General features: G+C 36.5%; 1 protein-coding gene across 3 annotated transcripts in view; it reads left to right on the forward strand.

Annotated features, from left to right (window-relative positions):
- Positions 1–6301: 6301 nt before the first annotated feature.
- Positions 6302–23828, forward strand: part of LOC149819711 (stomatal closure-related actin-binding protein 1-like) — a 37906-nt gene continuing 20379 nt past the window's right edge. For 2 of the 3 annotated variants that reach the window (XM_089981706.1, XM_089981705.1), the window contains exons 1-9: positions 6302–6671; positions 7219–7520; positions 8566–8694; positions 11212–11304; positions 12219–12359; positions 13658–13726; positions 15193–15276; positions 18376–18556; positions 20239–20355. In XM_089981706.1, the coding sequence (XP_089837832.1) occupies positions 7245–7520; positions 8566–8694; positions 11212–11304; positions 12219–12359; positions 13658–13726; positions 15193–15276; positions 18376–18556; positions 20239–20355 (1090 nt within the window). In that variant the 5' untranslated portion in view covers positions 6302–6671; positions 7219–7244. The remainder of the gene's footprint in view (positions 6672–7218; positions 7521–8565; positions 8695–11211; positions 11305–12218; positions 12360–13657; positions 13727–15192; positions 15277–18375; positions 18557–20238; positions 20356–23828) is intronic. The other variant, XM_089981707.1, reaches the window with a different exon arrangement.

Here is a 23828-nt window from a genome sequence, read left to right on the forward strand (position 1 = left end):
CTTGAATAACTTGAAATTTGAGCATTGACAACGAAACACTATTTTGGGTCTTCTTTCTTTGTTCGTGTCATTTTTTATGAAACCAGAAACCATTTATGACAAAATCTAGATATCTTCTTACAACTTTTTTATGATACTGAGAAAGTCATATTATCTCGTTTTCGTACTTTATCATTGGTAACTTCATCATATAGTTGATGAATCTATTACATTAAAAATGCAATTACACATCTTATTTCATGGACATAATAAAGAATATGCATGAAAGGATAATGTAATAGCTTCTTACGTAATCCTGAAACTAATCTGCAAATTTTGCCATATGAATGAGCTCAAGTTTACACTAACCCCTCGAGAGCGGACTCTGAAGCAATATTAAGTGTTGCCTACAAGTCTAAAATTTTGCTAAAACATTATAAACTTATTTTTTAAAATTATAAATAAAAAATAAATAATCTAGTTGGAATCTTGCAATGATGTGATTACCATGCATGATACGGTGGGAAAGGAGGTTTGGATCATATTTTTTGATAAAAAAAATTGTTTTCTTGAGTTGAAAAAAATGAGTGCATTTACTACTGTCCATTTTTCCATAACAAAAAAAAGCCATATTCAAGTTGGATGATGGCCAATCAAAAGATGGTTCTCACTAAAACAACATGTAGATCACATTCATTTGCACAAAGTAATGTGTATGTATGAAATGATACTTGATTTTATAGGGATCAATTCTTGAAGTGTTCAATTATGACTCATGGGTGGGTTTTTAGAATGTTCAAGAAATCAATGGTCTAAAATCTCTGTAAATTTTTGAAGCACCAAAATTCATTTTTTTTTCATCCAAAACACATGATCCAGGTGTGCTTTCCTCATAAATCGACCATGCGCACCGCATTTATGAGGTCAGAACTGCAAAAAAGAATACCGAAAAGCCAAAAAAAAACCATTTAACACGTATCACTTGGCAAGTATTAATTTCGCAGCTACCCATTTCTCCTTTGCACATACAATTAAATGCAGCAAACTTTAACCCTTCATTAAATTATCAAACATAATGACGGTTTCCTTTTATTTTCCTTTTGCTTTATTCTTATCATTGGTTTCTTGTGTCCTTCTACAATACTTGCCATATCCTTAGTCAATCAAGGAACACTCACCACTGCTACAAAATTACAGAATTGCCCTTATAAAAAAAATTCCTGGGTTTTCTTTATTATATCTTCAGAAACAATATGGACAAAGGCGTAGCTAGGGGGGGCAGGACTGGGCTGTAGCCCAGTCCTGCCTCCCGAAACAGTTAATTTTTTTTGTTTTTTTTTTTAAAAGCCCAGTCCTAGCCCAGCCCTGATTCCATATGAAATAGATTTTTATCCATTTTTGTAGCCCAGTCCAGTCCTAGCCCAGCCCTGACTGCAGCAAATAGTTTGATTTGTCCATATGAAATAGATTTTTATTAATAATTGTAGCCCTTTTTATTTTATCTAAAAAAAAAAAATTTCTGGGGCGCTGCCCCCGAACCCCCAACTATCGCACAAATAATTTTTTTTTTGCTACACCCCTGTTTGCCCCCCCTCACATGAATCCTAGATGGGTAACTGGAATATGTAAGCCAGCAAAATATGTAAACTGGCTGAGATTTTTATAGTTTTTTTTTTCTAAAATTTCACCATACAGATGCAATGTAGATGTTTGGTTTTATAAAAACAAACTCTTAGATCATCCCATTACTGTGTATAAGAAGAATCTTTTAAGGCTTCAAAATATATATAGATCAAAATTTAGTAAATATTTAAGCATACAAAATCACATTTCTTGATCCGCTCACAATCATCCAATAGTCAGTTCCAAGCAACGTTAGATTTGCAAAAAAACCTATGGAAATCTTGGTTCATACTAGTTTACATATTTTGCTAGTTTACAGATTTCAGTTTTCAACATTCTCAAAAGTTTTCAAGATGTTATGATTTATCATGACATTAACACAATTCTTTGTGTTCAACATTCTCAAAAGTTTGGAGATTATGTTCTTGTACTTTTTCTTAGTTCTTAAGCTTGGACACTCTGATATTTCCCTGTAATTTTCTCGAAAAAGACAATTTATGAAACTGTCATGATTTTCCCTTGTTGAGAAAATCTCAACAACGATATCTGTGACATTATTCAGCAGAGATGAGATTTGAATCTCTGTTAGATTAACAATATTGAGGTTTGTTATTCCCTTGATAAAGTTTCTTTTTAAGTCAAGAAACATGTAAATTCATGGATTGACTCAATCATTCAGTTTTAAACCACTTTGAGCATTGGAAACCTTCTTCATAGCGATGTGCCAATTTGAGAAGCATCCAAAGCTTGTGTTGAACTGAATTTGTTTAGCAACACCAGGTCAGACAAAACGAATATAGGCAAGATCTCCTAGCCATTGGCCTCATCAATACAATCATAACTAAGAAAACTGTTGCAGTTAGAAACCAACAAAACTTGACCTATCAATACATTGGATGCCTTATATTTGCAAGACAATAAAATAAAAGACTAATGGATTTATGTTTGCATGGCTAAACCCATGGGCGCTAGGCAGGTGTGGTATAGGTTTGAATCCCATGGGTGTCACCCCTAGTGCAAGCCGAAGCATGCCGACTTCCTGGGACAAGGGGTAAACCCACTGAGTTTTACGCTGCCAGGACAGCGATTATAGGCAGGTAAAGCCAGCACAACTAGGTTTCTGATTCTGAAGGTAGTTTCTTTGTGTAAATATATATATATATATATAAGAGGCAATAAAATAGAAAACACAAACTAAACATCTTTCTATGTAAGGCGTGTTAAACAAACCTATCTCAAAGCCAAGAAAGTTTTAACTCATTAGCAGGTTATAAATGTTAGAAGAAAACAAAAAATTGCATCTCATTTACAATGGCTTCATTTGGAACCAAGTAATAGGTGTTTGTCTTTATTAAAAACCTATTGTTAAGTGTTAAGTCAGCTATTTCTCAAGGGTAATTTTCAAATGCCCACCAAATTTTTATTATCAAAATTAATATACCCACCACGATTTTCACATTTTTCAAATATCACTCAAAGTTCTCTCACCAAAGACAAGTTACAGTTGGAGAAAAATGGGCTTTCGTTATTTCTGCAAGGGTAATTTAGCATTTTCATTATATAAGTTCAGTGTTAGTTTCCTTGTGTTGCTTAACCCAAGTTATTTTTTTTTAGGCTATTTGGAAAATGAAAAAAGTTGGATGAATATAACAAGTAGAATTAAGGTTTGGTGTTTATTTGAAAATTACCCATTTCCCAAATATTACAAAAACACCACTCTCTTGGTCCAATTTGATGAACAAATAATGTAAGGAGCACGTGATGACTCTCCTGATCAACTAAAAAAGTTCCATCCTATGCGATCCCTGAACCATCTGGACAGATAGGATCAGTCTACATCAGGTGAAAATGTGGACCAATTCTACACTTTGATTGGATGGCTAAGATTGAATGTAGAATGAAACCCATCTTTTGTGAATTTATGGGATCCTAACTCTGATCAATTGACCAGAAGTCACGAGTTCGAAACCCACAAGTGTGTCCTTTATCGCGAGGCTCAGGATGGGACAAGGGTTATTAGCTGGGTTTTATACCAATGAACTCGCTTGAGGGAAACTGCTTGTTTGTTTGATGTTTTTTTTTTTTGTGTGTGTTTATAAAACAAGGAGGTGATGATAGGAAAGGATATGAATGCTTTGAACCTCACAAAGGACATGGCATTGGATAGAAATGATTGGAGGAGAAGGATTCATGTGGAAGACCCATAATGATTTTCTTTTTTGGTTCATATCGCCAACCCCAATTATTTTGGGATGAAGGCATAGTTGTAGTTGTTGTTGTTGTTTATAAAACAAAGAGGCTAGGTTAGCATCCAACAATCCATAGTCATCATTTAGGCTATGTTTGAGAGCCTTGCAATGGGATGGAAACACACTTTCAGTGTGTTTTAATGTGTGATGTGGAGAGGAGTTGCCAAAAAATCCTCTCATGAAAGGCTGGGCCTGCCAAAACTAGTCTGCATTGTTTCCTCAACGCCACTGCTCCCAAACAGTAAGTGGGTTGTTAGTCCCAACACAACCTTCAATTCAACTTTCCCAAACATAGCCTTACTCATGCAACGCTAGCCCTACCATCTATTTTTTGGATGTAATCTTTCACGGGTTGTTAGTCCCAGCATCTTTAGTGGTGGACCTGATGGCTTCATAATTTCTATTAAGCGGCTTGTCAAGTGCATGGAGGTCGAATGAGATAACTAGATGGTTAGGTCACATCATCATAACTAAGGAGGGTTTTGGTTGGAATTCAAAGGAGTTTATCCTGCTACATCTTGTCTTAAAGTGCACAAATGTCAGTTGTCATATGGGGAGGGACGTTACTTTGCACAAACCAAACACCAACACTAAAAAACAAATGTTTGTCAAGATAGTACTAAGCTAAACAGTTTACCCATGATCAAACAGATATATAATTCAGTTTTTTCACTAATTGATAGGCATGTCTTACTAGTTAACTGACAAAGTAATACTTTTGGGGTCTCACCTAATTGATATTGAGATGAGAATCCTCATTTTGCCCTCCATCCCATCTCTATTGATTTCTCTTGATTTACAGAAAATTGATGAATGAATAAAGTAATTATAATTGTTGAAATTGTAAGGCCTGTTACTTTTCAACTTCTTTAGCATTCCACTCATTTAAGAATTCACATTTACCTTTCATGAAAAAATGGAATTCACATTTACATAGTCAACACTAAATCCAAACTGCCCCTTAAGATTCTTTGAAACGAACTAATCTGCTTAAAATCAGAATGGATCTCGTTAGACCATAGAATGCACTCACTTGACCAAGTACCATTTTTTTTTTGGGGTTTTTTCCATTCAAATACAATGAAAAGATAAACCAAGTTTGTTTCATTCAAATACTAAACTGTTCCAAGTCATCAACAAAAACAGCATAAAAAACTGAAGAAACATCTCCCACCACAAATCTCAAACCTCATTACCAAACCCAACAACTGTTCACATCTCTGAAGTCATGGTACTGTTTGTCTATGTGGGGGCAAATTACAGCAATGCATGTCCAACGCTGCCCAACGGCCCTCATGTGCACTCATGGCCCATAGACCCGACAATAATACACCACAAGACCCCTCCATGATCCTGAGTGTTCCTCATCACCAGGGATGTAAACGGTATGGCTTTGGGCCCGACATCCGAACCGTACCGGAATGGGTTAGAATGATCAGACCCAATTATTTAATCGCGTCGGTTTTAGCTATATCTAACTCCGATTGCACTCAAATTTTGATCCGAGCAAACTACATAGCTAACCTGATCTGAGTTCTTCGCTAATGCATTTCACCATTCCACTTCGAATTGGATTTGGGTGCAGTCCATTTTATCCGACCCGTTTAGATAACGAAAAACCAGACACCAGAAAAAAAAACACTGAAGTGGCATAATCGTAATACAATAAGAGAGAGAGAGAGAGAGCTTTCGGCGCTGGCGGCCCCTCATCCAACGATGGCTCGACGTCAGGAAGATAGACATAGGAGGTGGGGCCCACCTCGAGAGTTTTGTTCGTAAAGGATTCCTTGACTTCTACTTGAGTTTTGAAAACAAGGTCTATAAAGTACTGAGGCCACGTGCAATTTTTTAATCCTCCCCCAAAAAGCCCACTTCACTTTTTTAAAAAGAACGGTTCCGACCTGTGTTGGATATCTGACTTGTTTGGGATCTATTTAGTGGGATTCAGTAGAAAAGATAAGCAACTTCCAGACAAGTATCCAATCAGGATCTGGTATTAGAGTTTGCAATCCAAATTTGAAATGGAGTCCGGATCCAATAACTAGATATTTAATCTAGTTGGGTTCAGAATTTCAGATCAAATTACTAGTTTTTTTCATCCAACTCCGGATCCGATAGGACGATATCCACTTAAGTCGGATTTAGTAACTCTCACATCCGAGCACTGAAGGATGACGTCAGTTCTATCAGTATGCACTGCCGTGTACAAATGGCAGTACGATATACGAAGCCTTGATTTTAGAGTTTTACCTGTGTTACCATTTTAAGAACGTGGGCCCCAATTGGTGTGGGGTTAGCTCGAAGCGCGCCAGGGTGGGTTTGGGTGAATCGATTCAATTTCCTTTTCTGCCCCCAAATTCTCTCTCTCTCTCTCTCTCTCCTTTTTCTTTTCTTTTTCCCACTCGCGCTATTTAAACTCTTTCCTCATCCTCTCTCTCTCCTTCGTCGCGATTACGACGAGGGAATCTGACGACGCGTCGGGCAGCTCTCCGGGAGGTGTGAAAATTCGTCGGTAAACCCTACTACTTCGCTGGTTTCTTCCCCTCTTCCTGAAGTTTTCTGATCGGAGTTTGGTGTTCGCTCTCTGCGCCCTTTCAGATCTAGGGTTTCTCTTTTCGCCTCTTCCATCCCGAGTGTTTTCTTTTTCCCTCCTCCATATTCGTTCCTACTTCCTGTTTTCGTAGTTTAAAATTGGGGTTCAGTTCTGCTATCTCTTGTAGTGGTAGTAGTAGTGGTGCTAGTGGCGGTCTTTGTTCTTTGAGCAACTAAGTCCTCCCGCCCTTCGCGCATCCCAAGATTGGAGCAATCGTCAGTGGAGAGGTGAGGAATTGTCGAATGCTGCTTTCTTTTTCTCTAAAATTTAAACAGATTTTCTGTTTGTTTGTTTGTTTGTTTTGGTGATGAATGAGATTCTTATGGTTGATGATATTTTCTAGTTTAGGAACATGTTTTCAGAGTGTTAATTTAGTTGGGGTTTCTTCGGGGAGAAGGTTGTGTATTTCGGTTGCTTAGTTTGGGTATGTCGTTCCTGTTGTTGAATGCTTACTGAATGACCAATCTGCCCCTTGAGCCTAATCTCCTTGGTGCTCAAAAACATAAATTTTGAGTCTTAAAGAATTCATGGAGGCTAGCAGATTTTGGTTTCAAGGATGGATGTTCCCTGGGAAAGAGAAAAAAAAGTGGTGGGAGCTTTGAGCATATGTGCGTGGTTTAGGGAAAATCGGAAACGTTTGAGTATCTAAGATTAAACGAACATATTTTGGATTTTCTTTGCCTTGGTGGTGATTTGGGACTGAAGCTTTTGAATATGTAAGATACTAGCATGCATGGAATCTCATTTCGTTTAGTTCTTATTGGTTTGATTTAGGAGGGAGTAACGATATCGATTACAGAATGAGGTTAAACGGGGTGGAGGATTCTAAGCAGAATGAGCCGGTTCAGTCGGTCTCAGCTGATGTGAATTTTGCCACCAACCGATTCCCAAATTACAGAATTGAAGCGAATGATCGGATCGTAGACCCAAAAGAAAGCCCGGATATACCATCCATGAAAGAGATTGTTGCTCGGGAGACTGCCCAGCTGCTGGAGCAGCAGAAAAGGTTGTCAGTGAAGGATCTAGCGAGCAAATTCGAGAAGGGCCTAGCTGCGGCTGCCAAGTTGTCTTCTGAGGTTTGCTTGTTCTCCTTCTTGTAGAATACTCAGTAATGTTTTAGTTGTTACTTTGCAAAATAGACGTTCGTTGATTTTCTTGAAGCGTACTGTTCATCTTAAAACTAACAATTTGATCTTTAAAACCAAAAGAAACAAAAACTATTTTAACTTTATTGGCATGATTCTTTTTTATGCATGATGCAGAACCTCATACTTGCATATTTTTACGTTGCATCTCCACATCCAAACGTACATGTCAGGCTATGCATCTATGAGTAGGATTCTGGAATGGAAATAATAATAATTTGCTTTCATCTACAATCAGGCAAACACAAAATAGAGGTTAGTTTCGATTTAGTTTCCAGTGGGGTTAAGTATGAAGTAACTGGAATTTGTGTGTGTGTGTGTGTGTGTGTGTGTGTGTGTGTGTGTGTGTGTGTGTGTGTGTGTGTGTGTGTGCGCGCGTGCGCGTGCGCGTGCGCGTGCGCGCGCATGCGCGTGTGTGTGTGTGTGTGTGTGTGTGTGTGTGTGTGTGTGTGTGTGTGTGTGTGTGTGTGTGTGTGTGTGTGTGTGTGTGTGTGTGACCTCTCATTTTGTAGAAAATCCTCTTTTCTCCTGTTTTAAATGCCAATATGCTCCATGTTTTTATGTCAAAAACTTCAAAGGTTTTACATAGTCATAAACATGAAGTCCACCCACTGCATCTTGTATTCAGGGGTATTGGGGAAGGGCAGACTTTAGACAGTCCTAATCTTCTGCATTTTACATTTAGTGGCTGCTCTTTGGGCTTGACCCCACGTTTTCATAATTACGGCTCAGTACTTTACTGTTGCACCTGGTGATGACCCTCATTTGTAAACCTGGAACATGCATGCCCGTATATATCAAATTTATCAATACTATGCGTATACTTTCAGCCTATGCAGGTCAAAATTTGATCTGATGTCAGAATTGAGTTGCTTGATCAAATTTGGTTTTACAATGCCAGAGTTGGTTTGTGTTGTTTTTGTGGGTATTTTCAGGTCGTCCATGCTTGAAAACTTGTTATTGGACTTTTTCCCAGGCAAAGTTTCGTGAGGCAGCTTCACTGGATAGGCAGGTCCTTCTGAAGAAGTTGCGAGATGTTTTAGAATCACTAAGAGGTCGTGTGGCAGGCTGTAATAAGGAAGATGTGGAGGAGGCCATTTCTATGGTTGGTTGATTATCGTTTTTATGTGCTGTTGTTTAATATCTGTATTTATCGAGTCTAAATGCTAAGACACCTTCAATAAATTTCGTAGACATAATTTGATCATGGGTGACAAGGTTTTTACCTATAGAAAGTGTAATTCTGTAGAACCACAAATGCAAACTCAATGATTACATGACACACACACACACATGTCACAGCACTGTACCTAATATATCAGATTTATTTTGTCCGGCTTTTGAAACTTTTGAAAGGAGGTTCAGGAGCAGTGTGGAGATTCTGTACTGATGCGGTAGTATGTTATGGAAGATAAGATGACCATGATTTTAAGTAATGAAAGGATTTTGGAGGCTTATGTGAGATCATTTTTTAGTAAAACCTTGGTTGAGTATTTCATATTTTGAACTTTCTGTTGTTTTCGATTGGGGTTGTATTTTTCACTTTCACAGTTTCTATTCTTTTGATTCGTATCCACCTCTTCAAATCAGGCATTGACTCCTTTTTTTGTGAAGCTGTCTGTTGGTAGTAGTCTCTGTTCAAATGGAAATTCATCATTTAGGTTTTGTCTTGAAGCTTTTTGAGATAATAGCGCTAGTCCAGTGATGGATATGCTCTTGGATAACATCCTGATTATGCTTGTCAACATGTTGGGTTTGGTTTGGACCCAGGTGGAACCAGACTTGGACTAGATTTTTGGGTTTGGTCCGGACCCTGGTCTAATCGGGTCTATTAGAAGAGAAACCATACCGGGACCCAATAAGAACTACATGAACCAGACCGGAACCATACCTGGTAAAATAATATTTGTTTTCATTTTTACATTGAAAATTTGCAGGTCTTAACCGGAACTCGGGTCGGGCCCATGTCTGGTATAACATTTCACAAACTATACTCGGGTCCATGTATTAATCGGACCCGGGTCTTAATCGGGTCTTCTTATTTGTCACCATACCCGGACCCTATAGGGTTTGGTCCGGGTAAACCCAACCCGTGGACATACTCCTGATGAGCCTCATGATTCTATAAGGAAACAAGAGGAAATACAATAATGAAGCCACTAAGGGCTTACAAGGCTAAAGAACGATGTGCAAAATCACAAGTCCACCAAGGGACAATGCAAAAGCCAATTAGTGGTAAATACAAAACCACAAAAAGTGCTTACAATAGCCACTAAGGGCATTCACAAGAGAGCACAACACATAAAAATAAGTCTTTATTCACTAGTGAATGCTTAAGAAAAGCATAATACAAGAGGGGACTTAAACCCCTTTTTATAGACCACATCAGACCCAAAAGAGTCGTTGGGATTAGGGGTGTCAACGGGTCGGGTTTGGTTCAGACCCAGGTGGAACCAGACTTGGACCAGATTTTCGGGTATGGTATTGGGTCCGGACTTGGGTCTAATTAGGTCTACTATAAGAGAATCCATACCCGAAACCGATAAGAACTACATGAACCAGACTCATACCTTGTAAGAAAATATTTTTTATCATTTTTACATTGAAAAATTGCGGGTCTTAATCAGAACTCCGGTCAGGCCTGGGTTTGGTATGAAATTTCACAAACTATACCTGGGTCCATGTATTAATCAGACCTTCGAGTCTGGACCCGGGGCTTCTTATTTGTCACCATACCAGGACCCTATAGGGTTTGGTCTGGGTCGGGTCCGGGTAAACCTGACCCGTTGACACCCCTAGTTGGGATGCTCCCAACGACTATATTGGTCTTTGACCATTATGCCTTCATATAATAAGGAAAAGACAAAGAATAAAAGTAGAAAGAGAAAAAATATAAACAAAGACAAATCTGCCTCTAATGGGCAGTACCTATTACATACGTGTAAAAAGACAGAAATCCCCTACATAGGCAAAACCTATTACAATAAAAAACAGTTATATATATATATATAGGTTAATATACATATGTATATGGATATATATACCAATACATCTTAACAAATTCCGACTGCCTGAGATAGAAAACAGAACATGAGATGAGCAGTTGGATATTTAATAAATTTAGCATATTATGTAGGTAGACTTGAAATGTGACTCCTCTAAATAGCTACATGAGGTGGTATTTATTCGGATGCCATGCCTATGGTTGTATATTACTGATGGTAAAGATAAACTCAAGATACTGTCCCCATTGATGTTTCTTTTGTTACTGTTATTAACTTTCTCAAATTGTGGCATATCATACCTGATAGATGTGCCACAGTGATGCCATTTGTTTTTTAGAATCTTTTGGATGACCACTCTCATGTTTTTGGTTGCATTTCATACTTCATAGTTCACAGTCAATCCCTAGTGTGATAATAACATACTTTTTGTAGTGCTTACAACAAAAATTAGAGCTGTATGCAAATGCCCATTATTCACTGTAAATGATAATGCTCATGAATTTGTTGTATCAATATGGTTCTAATTTGATACTCATTGTTAATCCGTTTTCTGATTCTTTTTTGACTTTTTTATATATTACATCTTTCTTGTGCTAAGATATAGTCCGTTCATGTAGGTGGAGGCATTAGCTGTTCAGTTGACTCAGAGAGAAGGAGAATTACTCCAGGAAAAATCAGAAGTAAAAATGCTTGCTAGTTTTCTTAAGCAGGTGATGCAGAAATTGGAAGGCCACCTTCCCTGTACCCTCTTTTCTGTGTGTGACCAGACTTTGACATATATAAAATTAGGAACACAGTGTGTGTTCACTCTATTATGAGGGAAAAGAATGTTGCATCAATAATATATGAAAAACTCTAGATGTGAAGGTGCGTCAGGACTCAGAACATCAATTTAATTCTCTTATAAAATGGAAAGGATGAGCCTTTCAGTATGTCGATCATCACTATATTGTAAAGGCTGGTCTTTTAGTTGTAGACTATGAAAGTTTTTATGATTTAAAGAAAGTGATGCAATCTTGTATTGTACCACTTTTGAAGTAGTGTGTATGACTCCCTTACAATTTAACTTCTTGTTTTTAGATAACAATTCTCTTTTCTTTTATTGAATAAACTGATCAAGTGCTGCAATTTACCCTGCATGAATAGAGTTTGGTCTAGATTTTTGTTCTAGGACTGCTGTTGAAAGGAGACTTTTTGCCCTATGCTGCTCAGATGCTCCACTTTTACTCCAATACCTATGCCCCTTTGTACAACTGTTAATGGAAAACTTATAGCCATGTCATGTGTTTTACAGACATATCCATATGGTATAGTTTTGCTTGGGGATTTCTAGGCAGAGTTTAGCTTCTTAAACTATGATTTATGTGGGCTCAAACATCAATTTGTGAGCTAACTCATTTAGTAAGGAAACAGGAGGATAAATCTCAGTGCCCAGAAATAGTCTAGAGCATATTCTAGTGGGATTCGATAAAGTTTTGACAGTATAGCCTGAAAGCACAAATATCTTGTACTACTTTTGGACAAAGACATATTCAATTTTGCTGTGTTTTGTTAGAAGGATTACAAGTTTGCATTTTCTTGTTGCGGAAGTTGGTTTATTGATTTTGCCTTCTCCATTGTTCAGGCTTCAGAGGATGCAAAGAAGTTGGTTGAAGAGGCAAGAGCAGTTGCTCAAGCTGAAATAGAAGGTGCTAGAGAAGCAGTGCGTAGAGTTGAACAAGCCTTTCTGGAACAGGAAAAGATGTTAAAAGCTTCTGAGAAGCAAGTTAGTCCTCTTTAACCCATCTGTTGCGAGTGTTTTCTGCAATACATTTTTACCTTCTCCTAGTCATTTATAGTAGCTGTTGATTAGTTAAGGTTGATATTCTGAACACAATTCTTGTAAAAAAGGTTTTTATTATAATCTATTTTTTGTTGGTAGGTGTAATCATGACTTTTTGCTTTTGTCTTCCTTTCTGGTTTCATTCTTGTTGATAACCCACATTTGTGTTTATAATATTGAAATGTTTACAAATTCATGGATTGTGCTGACATGTCCAACTGTTTCTCAGTGATACATGTTTTCATTTATTCAAAATTTTAAAGCCTTCTATTGTTTGTCTTATTATTTTACTGTTGACGTTATGATTACGGTCTTACCTCCCTTTCATGTTCTTGATGGGGCCTTACTATCAAAATTGCCTTATTTCTATTGCGAGGGTTTATGGGGTTTGAATCTGTCACAACATTTGCGTGTTTCAAACATTAATGCACATTCTTGTGGGACTTAAACTTGATCTCTGTCTTGAACTCTGATGGCACATTCAACGAAACTGGTTGCTTATGTTGTTTTTATGTTGTTTATGGTGCAATATTCCCCCTTGAATTTGATTGGCAATGTAATCGTGATTGTAACCGGATGTCCTTTATTAGCTCATAGTGAGGCTCATGAGAGTGTGAAAGTGAATACGGATCTTGATGAGACTCCATAGTGCTGGTGTTTTGTAGGTTTTGAGTTTCCCCACAGGTGGTTTGTTATTCCTGATGTATCCATTGAAGATCTTTAAGGTGTATGATGCAGTTAACTTTCCCATCTTATCTGACTATTAGACATGTAAGTTGGTATTAGGGTCCAAGTGGATGTTAGGCATCTCAATTTCTGTTGAATTTTTCTTATATGAAAATTTGTCATCTCTGCAACCTCTAGTGGGTATAAAAATGCAAAGTCAGACTGAGGATGAGTGGGAATAGATGGGCATAGTGTAATGTAAAGGTTTGTATGTATGGTATTCAAATGGTTATGTTGTTCAGGGCGACAGTATGATTAACTTTGTGGATTTCTAAATGCTATGCAGGATCATGCTGCTACTGACCAAAAATAACAAAAAATTCATAGTGCTCTTTTTTCTGCTCAAAGTTATGGAATTGAATTGTGTGGGTAGTTATTTGATACTCTCTTTGCATTGATATTGACTGAAAATGCTACGGGTTAAATTTCAGATTTCATGTGGATTTTATCGGTGTTAAATGCCTATGCTTTTAAGTTAATGCCATTGCCAAACTGTTTCATGCTTACAATTGCAGGACTTGGAAGAGTTGATGAAAGAGGTACAAGAGGCTAGAAGAATTAAAATGTTGCATCAGCCAAGTAAGGTATGGTGCATGTTGTTGTTGATTTGTCTTGTATTATTAAGGCTTGATATAAACCCTATCAAAAGGTTATTTTGATGCATATCTTTAGTATAACTTATGTGGCTTCACATTAGTTGATGAGTGCAGCCACTCCCAGCCCTGACAGTAAAAATGATCTCTGTGGGTTTTTTTTTCCAATGTTTTTTCTTTGAAATGAATTGTCAGTGTTTCTTTCTTGTTAGTAATTTTAGACTCTATAAGCTTTGTGAGTTTTGTAATTTGTAGATGTCTTGACTTCTATACACTTTCACGAAATTGCCACTGCATCTGCCCAGTAAAATTATATTAGTGAAGGTTTTCCCTATTAATCTTAAGTTATAATTGTGGCCTATTTTGTCTTGGAGTTTTTAGTAGTTCTGTTTGAGTCCATTTATTCTGATGCTTATGTTGGAGTTTTTGTTTTTCCATTATTTTGTTTTAAATTTGAATTCTTGGTTAAGGAAGTGTTCGACTCTTGGAGAATCTGGAGATTTTGGCCGTTGGCTACCTTTGTTACGAGTCATAGCTTTAAGGCTTTGTTGGAGGCAAACAAATTAAAGGACATTTTCGGTGAGGTCAAGTTCTAATATTCACACATCATGAGAAACCCACTCTCTTGGCCCCTTGTTTGATAATTGCTAGTAGTCACGGGCTTATTCTTTGGTACAAGCCATGTGAACATCTCAAGCAGTGGTTCCCTGAGGCTAAATCGGCTTTTCACACATTTGGGTTATAGAACTGGACAGACAATGATATCATCTTGTGATGCAACAGCTATTGATTCTCCTTTCCAGCGTAGTTCTCTCGTTATTGAGCAGCTCAAATGAATGTCCTTAACGGAGTCTCAAAAGTTCCATTTAATCATGGACTTGCATACCCATCAAAGCTTGGGTCATCTCAAGTTGTGGAAACAGAGGCAAAATAGATGACAATTCTTTCTTTATTTCCAGCTAAATACCAAGTGGTCCTTCAATAGTCTTGGCCAATTGAATTTTGCATCTCCATGCCGTTGACAATCTTTGCATATTCTTCTTTACAACCCAATGATTTGGCTGAATGTTTGGAAGCTCCAAAGGTTGAACCCTTCCTTTCATTCGTCATTGCATCTATATTCATGCCAGTCCAAAGATCTCATATTTGCTTCAATGATTTTTTTCTGCCACTGCTTATCTTAAATATTTAGTTGTACCTATCATCTAGTGACCAAAACAATATTAAGTCCAATTCCATCAGCACCAATTTCCAGGCATCTACATTTCGTGTGAAAGATATGACTTTGAAAAAAGAAAACTTTAAATTTGAATTTTGGATTTATGGACTGAAATGATGCATGCACAACACTGGTGAAGAATAAAAAACAGAGGTTCCTGGTAACATAGTTTTATGGTAGACTGTTCTTATTTGAGGAGATAAGACTGCTAACTGATATTTACTCCTTGAACAATTAGGTAATGGACATGGAGCACGAGCTTCAGGCCTTGCGGGTTCAACTAGCAGAAAAGTCCATGCATTCCTTACAACTTCGTAAAGAGGTTTGGCTTCCCTTTTCTTTTGTTCTCTTTTTCTTGGCATTAATTCGTTGTTTTATTCATGTCTTAAATTCTTTGATTCTAATATGTAATCTGCTTATTGTTGTTTCTCCATTTGATGTATGATGCATAGCTTTTTGAAGGCCATTTATGCACTATATGCTTGTCAGAGTGTATGTGTTGATAAAAATTTGAAGTTGAGAAAGATCGACTTACCGGATTATGCAAAATCCTTTTTGAGAGATGTGGGGACGCCGTATGCTTGTCTCGACCGGCCTTTGCCCGAAGGAAAGGTAAAGCCTAGACAAGTTTCTTGATTTTCGGAGTTAGGATCGTACCGTCACAAATTTGGCTATGCAAACAAATATAAAAAATGTGTATAAGCACCAATCAAAAAAATTGAAATAAATGAAGTAAAAATATGAAAAGTACCCTTTTCGGACTCGGGGGGTCCATTTAGTTCTTTTTAGGCTCCTTTTGGTTCGTCAACACCTCCACGTAGGTACGAGAGCTCTTTAATAGCTTCAGGACAGAGTGCAGGTAGTGATGTTGTAGGCTTGTTCTTTAGGGCCAACACTTAGGTACCCAATTTCCTGATGCCCAGACTTTAAGGGAAGTGTTTTATTTGTAGGTTTTTGGACAGGATATAGACTACTGGATTCTCCGATCTAGATCCAACCCAAATGGGTTCAGGCCTATCCCCAAATGGGGATAAGGCCTATCCGGAACAGTCTCCCGTTTCTAAGAAACGCGTAAGAGAAGGTGAAACGGTTGTGGACAAGATAAGGATAAGCCAAATGGCTTATCTGCACATTTGGCGTAGCAGACGACAAAAGGATTTTGTTGTCCGAAGACTGGACGACAAAGCCTTTTGCCGTCCCCAAAGCTGGATGAGTTGGACAAGACTGGACAAGAGAGACATTTTGCCGTCCCCAATATCGGCCGACAATACTTACCGGATGACAATCCTATCGGATGACATTCCTATTGGACGACAATCCTTAAAATTTGGGGATTTTGTTATATTTTTTTGGGTATTTTTTGATAATTTTGTGGGATTTTTCTAGAATTCTAAGGGTTATTTATACCTAACTTTTTTGGTTTTTTTCCTAAACTAGGGTAAGAAATGACTCGTTTGTGGGATTTCCGCCTTAGGACCTGGAAAAGCACTTTATAGCAAATGCTATTATTTAGGCATTTTGGAAAAATTGGGTGTCTACAATATGTTTTGGTTCTTTTTTTGTATTTTTGCCGTTTCTAAGTAATGACACTGCTCTGATCATTCACAAGATTTGATCTACTCTGTATATAGGTTACTACACTTATTGTTAGTTAATAAGTGATTTTCTTTGTGGCTGATATCGTTTTTTTCTTCCCCTTTCATGCATCCGAGTTTTGATTTATATTTCTATTATTAAGTGTGCATTTGGTCTAATCATAACAAGTGTTTAGATCATAGTTATCGGAAGCTTCTTGGTACACGAGGAAACTTACTTCCCTGGAAGCTCTCTCTTTGGAAGTGGGAAACTCCCCCCTTCCTCGAAAGGAGGGGAAGCTTTGGGAAACCTACTTTCGAAACATGGGAAACTCGATTCCCTTTAGTGGGAAGCTTGTCCTCTTCGTTTCCCAAATCGATTCCTTTTCACTTTTTTAATGTTTCCCTCTCGCTTCTTGTCACTTCCTACTTGCGTTCCCTTCACTTATATTTTTCATATTAAAAAATTATAATTTTGTATAACAAGCTTGCCTGTTGGTTTTATATTTGTGTTCATGTCATTTATTATTTACTTCCACACTTCATATTGCTTTCTATGTGTTTTCTTTTCATTTTTGTGCACTTGCATAATCGCTTCATAGCTATATCTTGCTTCTTGCTTCATACTACATTTTTATCACTCGCTTCTCCGCTTCTGCTTCACGCATCACTTCCCGTATCCATTTTGTTTCCTGGTAACTATGGTTTAAACTTTAAAACTATCAATCTTTCCAGGAAAGCTATTAATGGTTGAAGATCTTCACCTGCATTATTTTAGGTATAAGGGAATGCAAAACCTTATGTGATAAGCTTGCAAATAAGACATGTCACATATAAAATGATTTTTATTGTACTGTAGTGTCAAATTTTGTGATAAGTTACTGGTTTTCTATAAACGATTAAAGCAATTGTTGGTGCATCTGGTCCTGTGGTTTGCTGAGGTCTTTACACTGGATGATTTTTCCCCCCAAAGAAGTGAAGCTGGGGTGTAGTGCTTTGCCAAAGAGAACTTTAGTCTTAATAGGAACTAAGCCGTCAATATGTTCAAAAGTAGTTGTTGATAGTATATAATAAAGTTAGAAGTGTCTATGGTTGTAACTAAATAATGAAGGTTCATCCAACATGAGGTGGATGGCATGCCCAAGTGAAGATAATGAAAATAGAAAGAAAAGAAATGTATGGTCCTCTATCTACTGTGTTATGGATATTTTGTCCTTGGGTTTCTTTGGTAACAAAGATTTTTATGGCCTAGATTTTTGTGCTGTGTGTGCATCCCTGGGTATGCTTGTCAACGTTGTGTTTGTTGAGAAATGTGACATCAGGACCAGTATGGTAATTCTGCTGTGGTGGGGAGGGGGGGGGCAGTTTGGTATTTACCTATGTTTTGTATTGATTATTGGATTCTAAGTTATTTTCTTGTTGCAAGTTTTGTGCTATTGTTTTGTTATTTGTACATTTTTATTTACCTTTTTTAGTGTCTTATTATAAATAAGATTAACGGACCAGGCCCCTCGCCATTGGATAAATGTTAGTTGCATGGCTGCAGTGTTCCTTATTATCCTTGATATCCTCCTCAGATACAACTGATTTCTGTCCTGATTCACAATGTTAGGAGTCCCTTTATCTCTTGCATTTGATAATTTCAATACTTCTCTATGTAGATCTGTTGTTATTAATATTATTACTCAATTATTTTTATCCTTCTATTATTGCCATTGTCATTTGTAAATAGTAGGCTGTAATCTTAATCAGAAAATAAGTTGTAAGCAATCATTTTTTCCCTGTATAGGATTATGTAAAAATCTTATGTGATTGATTTGCACTCTTTCTGATGTTATCTTTTGCAGTTAGCAGTGAGCAAAATACTTGGGGAGCACAAATCTCATTTATATGAGTTAGATGGTTCTGAATCTTTAGGTTCATGTTTACGGATTATGCGTCGTGTGGACAGTGCTCCGGATCCATCGGAATGTGATGTTCAATGGTATCAGGTTTCAGCTGAAGATGGTAAAAAAGAAATGATTTCAGGTGTGGAATTTAGTTTCTGCTTACTTTCTTGAAAAGTTTTGAAAAATAGTATAATTTTTTCATCAAGATTTTTCACGACAATAATATCCTAATGTTGTCCTTGTAATTTTCAGAAAATCATTGGTTTTGAATTTATCATAATTAGTGAAATTATTAATTGGTGTGATGAAAATTACCTTTTTCTTATTTATCATAAAAATCCATGAAATTTTCCTCAAAATACAGTGTTCCTGTAAATCATCCACGATGTTTGCTTTTAACATTTTCCTGAGAAGAATATTTATCTCATAGGTACACACATACACTCATTCATGTCCTTTCTTATGGCTGCAAATTACTTTCAATCTCAAGCATCATGTTACATATCATTAGAGAAATTTTTAGAGGTTATTTATTGGTTGCTAGCTTAATGGATTATGAGAATGTCTGTGGAAGTCAGCCCTGTAAAAATGCAATGTTTAAAATAGAATCTGATCCAAATAACCTATGTGTATGGCATTTTGATGACATAAGGACTGCTTTGCCTTTAGATTTATCTAAAATTGATTTTGTTCGAGGACATAATATGTGTAAACAATAAACGAAATGGCTATAGCAATATTAACATTTGGGAGGTGAATCTTTTGGGAAGATTCACAGCTGGTAGAAACTAGAAATTACATAATTGCTGAACCTAAAGCCACTTAATCCCTAAACTCTGCTCATTTAGTACCATATGCAGCCTCATCGAGGAATGTACTGATTGGCTCCTGGCTCTGCTTATCTCTATACTCTAAAAGAGATGCGGTTCTCTAAATATCTAGATTATTAACATTAAACGGTATAACTTGTAAGGGGATGAAATTAACATTCTGTATGTGTGGTGTTCTTGTATTCATATTCTGGCCTCAACGGCAGTTAGATAATTTGTTCTTGTTACCCTTGAGGGCATGTATTGTGTGGTAAAAAGTCAGTTGCAGATATTATTTATTCTACCAGACCCTGTATAATTGTTTTCTATGGTTTGGTTGGTAAAATATATACTATGGATCTAATTGTTTTGATGTACAAATTGATTTATTCTGGTATTCATATTCTGGCCTCAACGGCAGTTAGATAATTTGTTCTTGTTACCCTTGAGGGCATGTATTGTGTGGTAAAAAGTCAGTTGCAGATATTATTTATTCTACCAGACCCTGTATAATTGTTTTCTATGGTTTGGTTGGTAAAATATATACTATGGATCTAATTGTTTTGATGTACAAATTGATTTATTGTTATAAAATTTTGTACCTAGTGGGACATCGATTCTTAGATTCATTGAAAACACTTGTACACAAAAAAATTCTCTTAATTTAATCAATGTTCTCCCACTAAAAAGACTCTGACCTGTACGGTCAGATCGACAAAATATTTGTTTCAAACATTAGAGAATCAATGGGACTATTAATTTTATCTTTCTTTGATCTTGTTTTATGATATTTATAACAAACTTCAGAGCTTTGAGATGAACATGATTATTTTGTCATGCAAGCTTGAAAATGTCAAATGGCTAATTGTTTTTGGAAAATTACTGAACCTGATCTCTGATTGGTAATGAAAGCTATATAGTTTTGAATTGGTTGTTTTGCTATTTGTCACATGCACACACACATACACACGCATAGTGTTTCAGATTAATTTCATGCTTCCAACAAATGTAGGTGCTACGAAATCTGTCTACGCTCCGGAGCCTTTTGATGTTGGGCGGTACTTGCAAGCAGAAATTGTTTTGCCAGGTGAAAGAGTTGCAGTAACAACTATTGGCACTATAGATCCTGGTCTGTATCTGAATTCTTGTATATCCATTTACATCATTGACAATATTTCAATTCAACCACAGGTTATTGATGTTTATAGGTTAACCACATTATTCACGTTATATGAAGATACTCATGTTGATCTACATCCCATGTATCGTGTTGTATAGCTGAGGAATATGACTGAATCCTTTTTTGGTTTTTACTTGGAGAGTGTTTGATTACTTCAGATCTTAGATCCGAGGTTTTCTAACTAGAGATCCTGGATCACTAGTCCAAACTCCCATCAGACTTGAAATCTGAGGTTTTTGGGGTCTTTTGGCCTAAATTGGGGATCTCAAAACCCCGGTTTTGAGATCCTCCGTTTTCAAGGAGATTGGATGAAGGCCACTCCTATCCACGAAACCTCAGTTCTCAGAGATCTGAGGTCATCAAACACACCTTTAGTGTTATTAATATGGTTTCTTTGAACTATGTAATTCAGATATAATAGGTAGGTTCCTATTAGCATTTTCATAGTGGAAATTGTTAAAATACATTGTGTATGTATATACATATTTATACCTGATATACATATATTTATACAATATACATATACCAGGGGCATTTTGGTCATTTTATATGTTGTAATAAACACAGTCCAATAGGAACAATATTGTCCTTTAATTTTCTTTTATTTCTTTTTTATTTTTTTAATGTAATCATTGGACTGCTTCCCAACGGTCATATTTCTGACCGCTGGAGGCAGTCCAACTGCCTCCCTTCCTCCTCCTTTTTGGCTGCACGTTCAGCTCTATAAATAGAGCTCCTTGTATATTGCTTAATAATGCTTTTAAAGTATATTTGTTGAGAATATAAATAATATTTATTTTTTACATGGTGTTCTTGTGAAGTTTATATTTTTATCTCTTTTATGAGATTGTATTCGGTCCATTAGAGACCATATTGTGATTGTGCACTTGTGTAGCCCTTTGTTGGCATTTGTGATTGTGCACTTCTTGTTCCATTTCATGGTATCTGAGCCTTGTGCTCTTGTAGTGTTGAAAATTGTCTTGGGTGTGCTCTCTACGTGGTGGTGGTCTTCAAGCTTTGTTCGTCAACCACAAGCCAATTTCTTCAGCATGTGTGAAAGAGAATCTGCCTCCGTTGTCTCCTACAAGGTCAACAAAAGCAACTACTTGATGTGGGATATCACAATGGAAAACCATATCAAGGGGAAAAAGCTTTGGGGTTTTGTTAGTGAAACTACTAATGAACCCCAACTAAAGCTAACGATAAGAAAAGATATCAAATCAAAATCCTCTTCGAAGAAGAAAATGAGAAGGCTTTGCAAGAATATCAAGAGGATTGAGAGGCTAACAACGCTCAAATACTCATGGTTTATGAATACCATGGAATTCAAGATTGCAACTAACATCGTCAAGTTCAAAAAAGCATGTGATGCATGGATCTTCTTAAATTACACATTCATCCAAAAATATATGGCTAGATTATATTATCTCATAAATAAGGTAGGTATTACCAAACAAGGGTATAAGAGTGTAAGAGATTTTTATTGTCTATTTCCTATTTAGGATGAGTTGGCTATGTTGGAACCAAAATGGGAAGGTTCGGCTATTGAAATGAGAAAACAAGTTAAAAGTGAAAATATTTTCTCTTTCCTATATTGTCTTCGACTAGAATTTGTGCAAGTTAGGTCATTTTTACTTCATTAGGACCTCAACTCCTTCTATAAGTTAGGCTCTTGCTCAAATAAGTAAAGATAAACTAGACTTAGAATGCACAAGTCTAGTGATGAGGTGCTTGTTGTCTCAAGACCCGGAAGTTTTGTAAAAACTTATAAACCTTCTTACTTTGAGAAAAAAAATCAATGGAGGAGGATATAATGGAGGACATAATGGGGGATGATATAAGGGCGATAAAATTACTTGTCAAAGTTATAAAGAACCGGGACACATAAGACTAGATTGTCCCAAACTCAAAAGGTGGATGCGGTAAGTGAAGAGCCTCAAGAATCAAAGAAAAAGAACAACTTTAATGATTTGACAATTGCTCAAATTGCGGAAGCCATTTCACAAATACTAAACGCCACTCCCTCTACATCTGGTGCCGTTGTCTCTTCTTTTTTTCCTTCGGGTAAGTTATTTTGGATTCGGGAGCTTCTTTTTATATGACTCATAATGAGTCTCTATTATCCGATTGCACTAATTCATATTTTTCATGTGTGTCAACCACCGATTATACTTCTTTAAAGGTTAAAAATATAGAAAATCTTAACAATGATATAAAAAAATTCATTGTTCCAAATGTTAGGGTTATTCCAAAACCTTATTTAAACCTTTTTTTAGTTTCTCAAATTTTTGATTATGTGTAAAGTATTCTTCTCATCCATGGCTTGTTGGGTGCAAGATCTTGCGGATTAGGCAAGGCCATAGATGATGAGATATTTACTATATGGACTTTTTGTATCTACTTAAAGATTCTTTTTGTAACCATATCAAAGAAAATAATTTGGATCTTTGGCATAAAAGATTAGGACAACAAAGTATATCGAAACTATCTCTTTTTCTTTTTTTGAATTTTTTTTGTAAGGAGAATGAATTTGTACGTGAAGATTGTATACTTGGAAAACTGCAAATGATACCTTTTGGATCTAGAACTTCTTTGATTAATGAAAATTTTGAATTAGTGCATTTGGATGTATGGGGTCCTGCTCTCGTTATGTCAAAGGGTGGTTATTCATACTATGTTATGTTCACAGATGATTTTAGTAGTCGGACTTGGATCTACTTAGACTCAAATGCGAAGTTCTTTCCTGTTTTAAAAATTTTCATAATCTTGTTAAAAACTAATTTAAAACAAATATTAAGATCTTCCGCTTAGACTCGGGGGAAGAGTTTCTTTCAAATGTTTTCCAATCCTAACTAAAAACCTATAGTATTTTGCACTAAAAATCTTGTTCGAATACCCCCCAACAAAATAAAATTTTCGAAAGAAAACATCGTCATATTATTGAAACTACTAGGACTCTACTTATTTCAAAAGGAGTTTTCAGCCGAAGCCGCCCTCATCATGATTTATTTAATAGAATGCCTTCTCAAATTTTAGAAAACAAATCTCTAATTGAAACTCTTTAAGATTTCACCCGATTTGAAAAGATTAAGGGCTTTCAGATGTAAATGTTTTGTGCTTCTCGAAAAGTACAACAAACTCTCTCCTAAAGCTATTGAATGTGTGTTTTTTTAATATGCCAAAAATAAAAAAGGCTATGGATGCTATGATTCTAAAAATAACAAACTTTATTTATCTAAAAATATGACATTTCTTGAAAAAGAAAAGAGATTTGATCTTAAAAACCCAAGGAAGAATTTGAATATGCCTTCTTGTTTGACTTATTGCCTAAGTCCAACATTGAAAATGATAATGATGATAGTGATAATGTTGAGTTAAATCGTGAACCAAGTGAATAAAGCGAACCAACTCATAACCTTATA

This window comes from Nuphar pumila, chromosome 12 (genome assembly GCF_984573655.1).
Source record: "Nuphar pumila chromosome 12, dmNupPumi1.hap1.1, whole genome shotgun sequence".
Taxonomy (NCBI): Eukaryota; Viridiplantae; Streptophyta; class Magnoliopsida; order Nymphaeales; family Nymphaeaceae; genus Nuphar; species Nuphar pumila.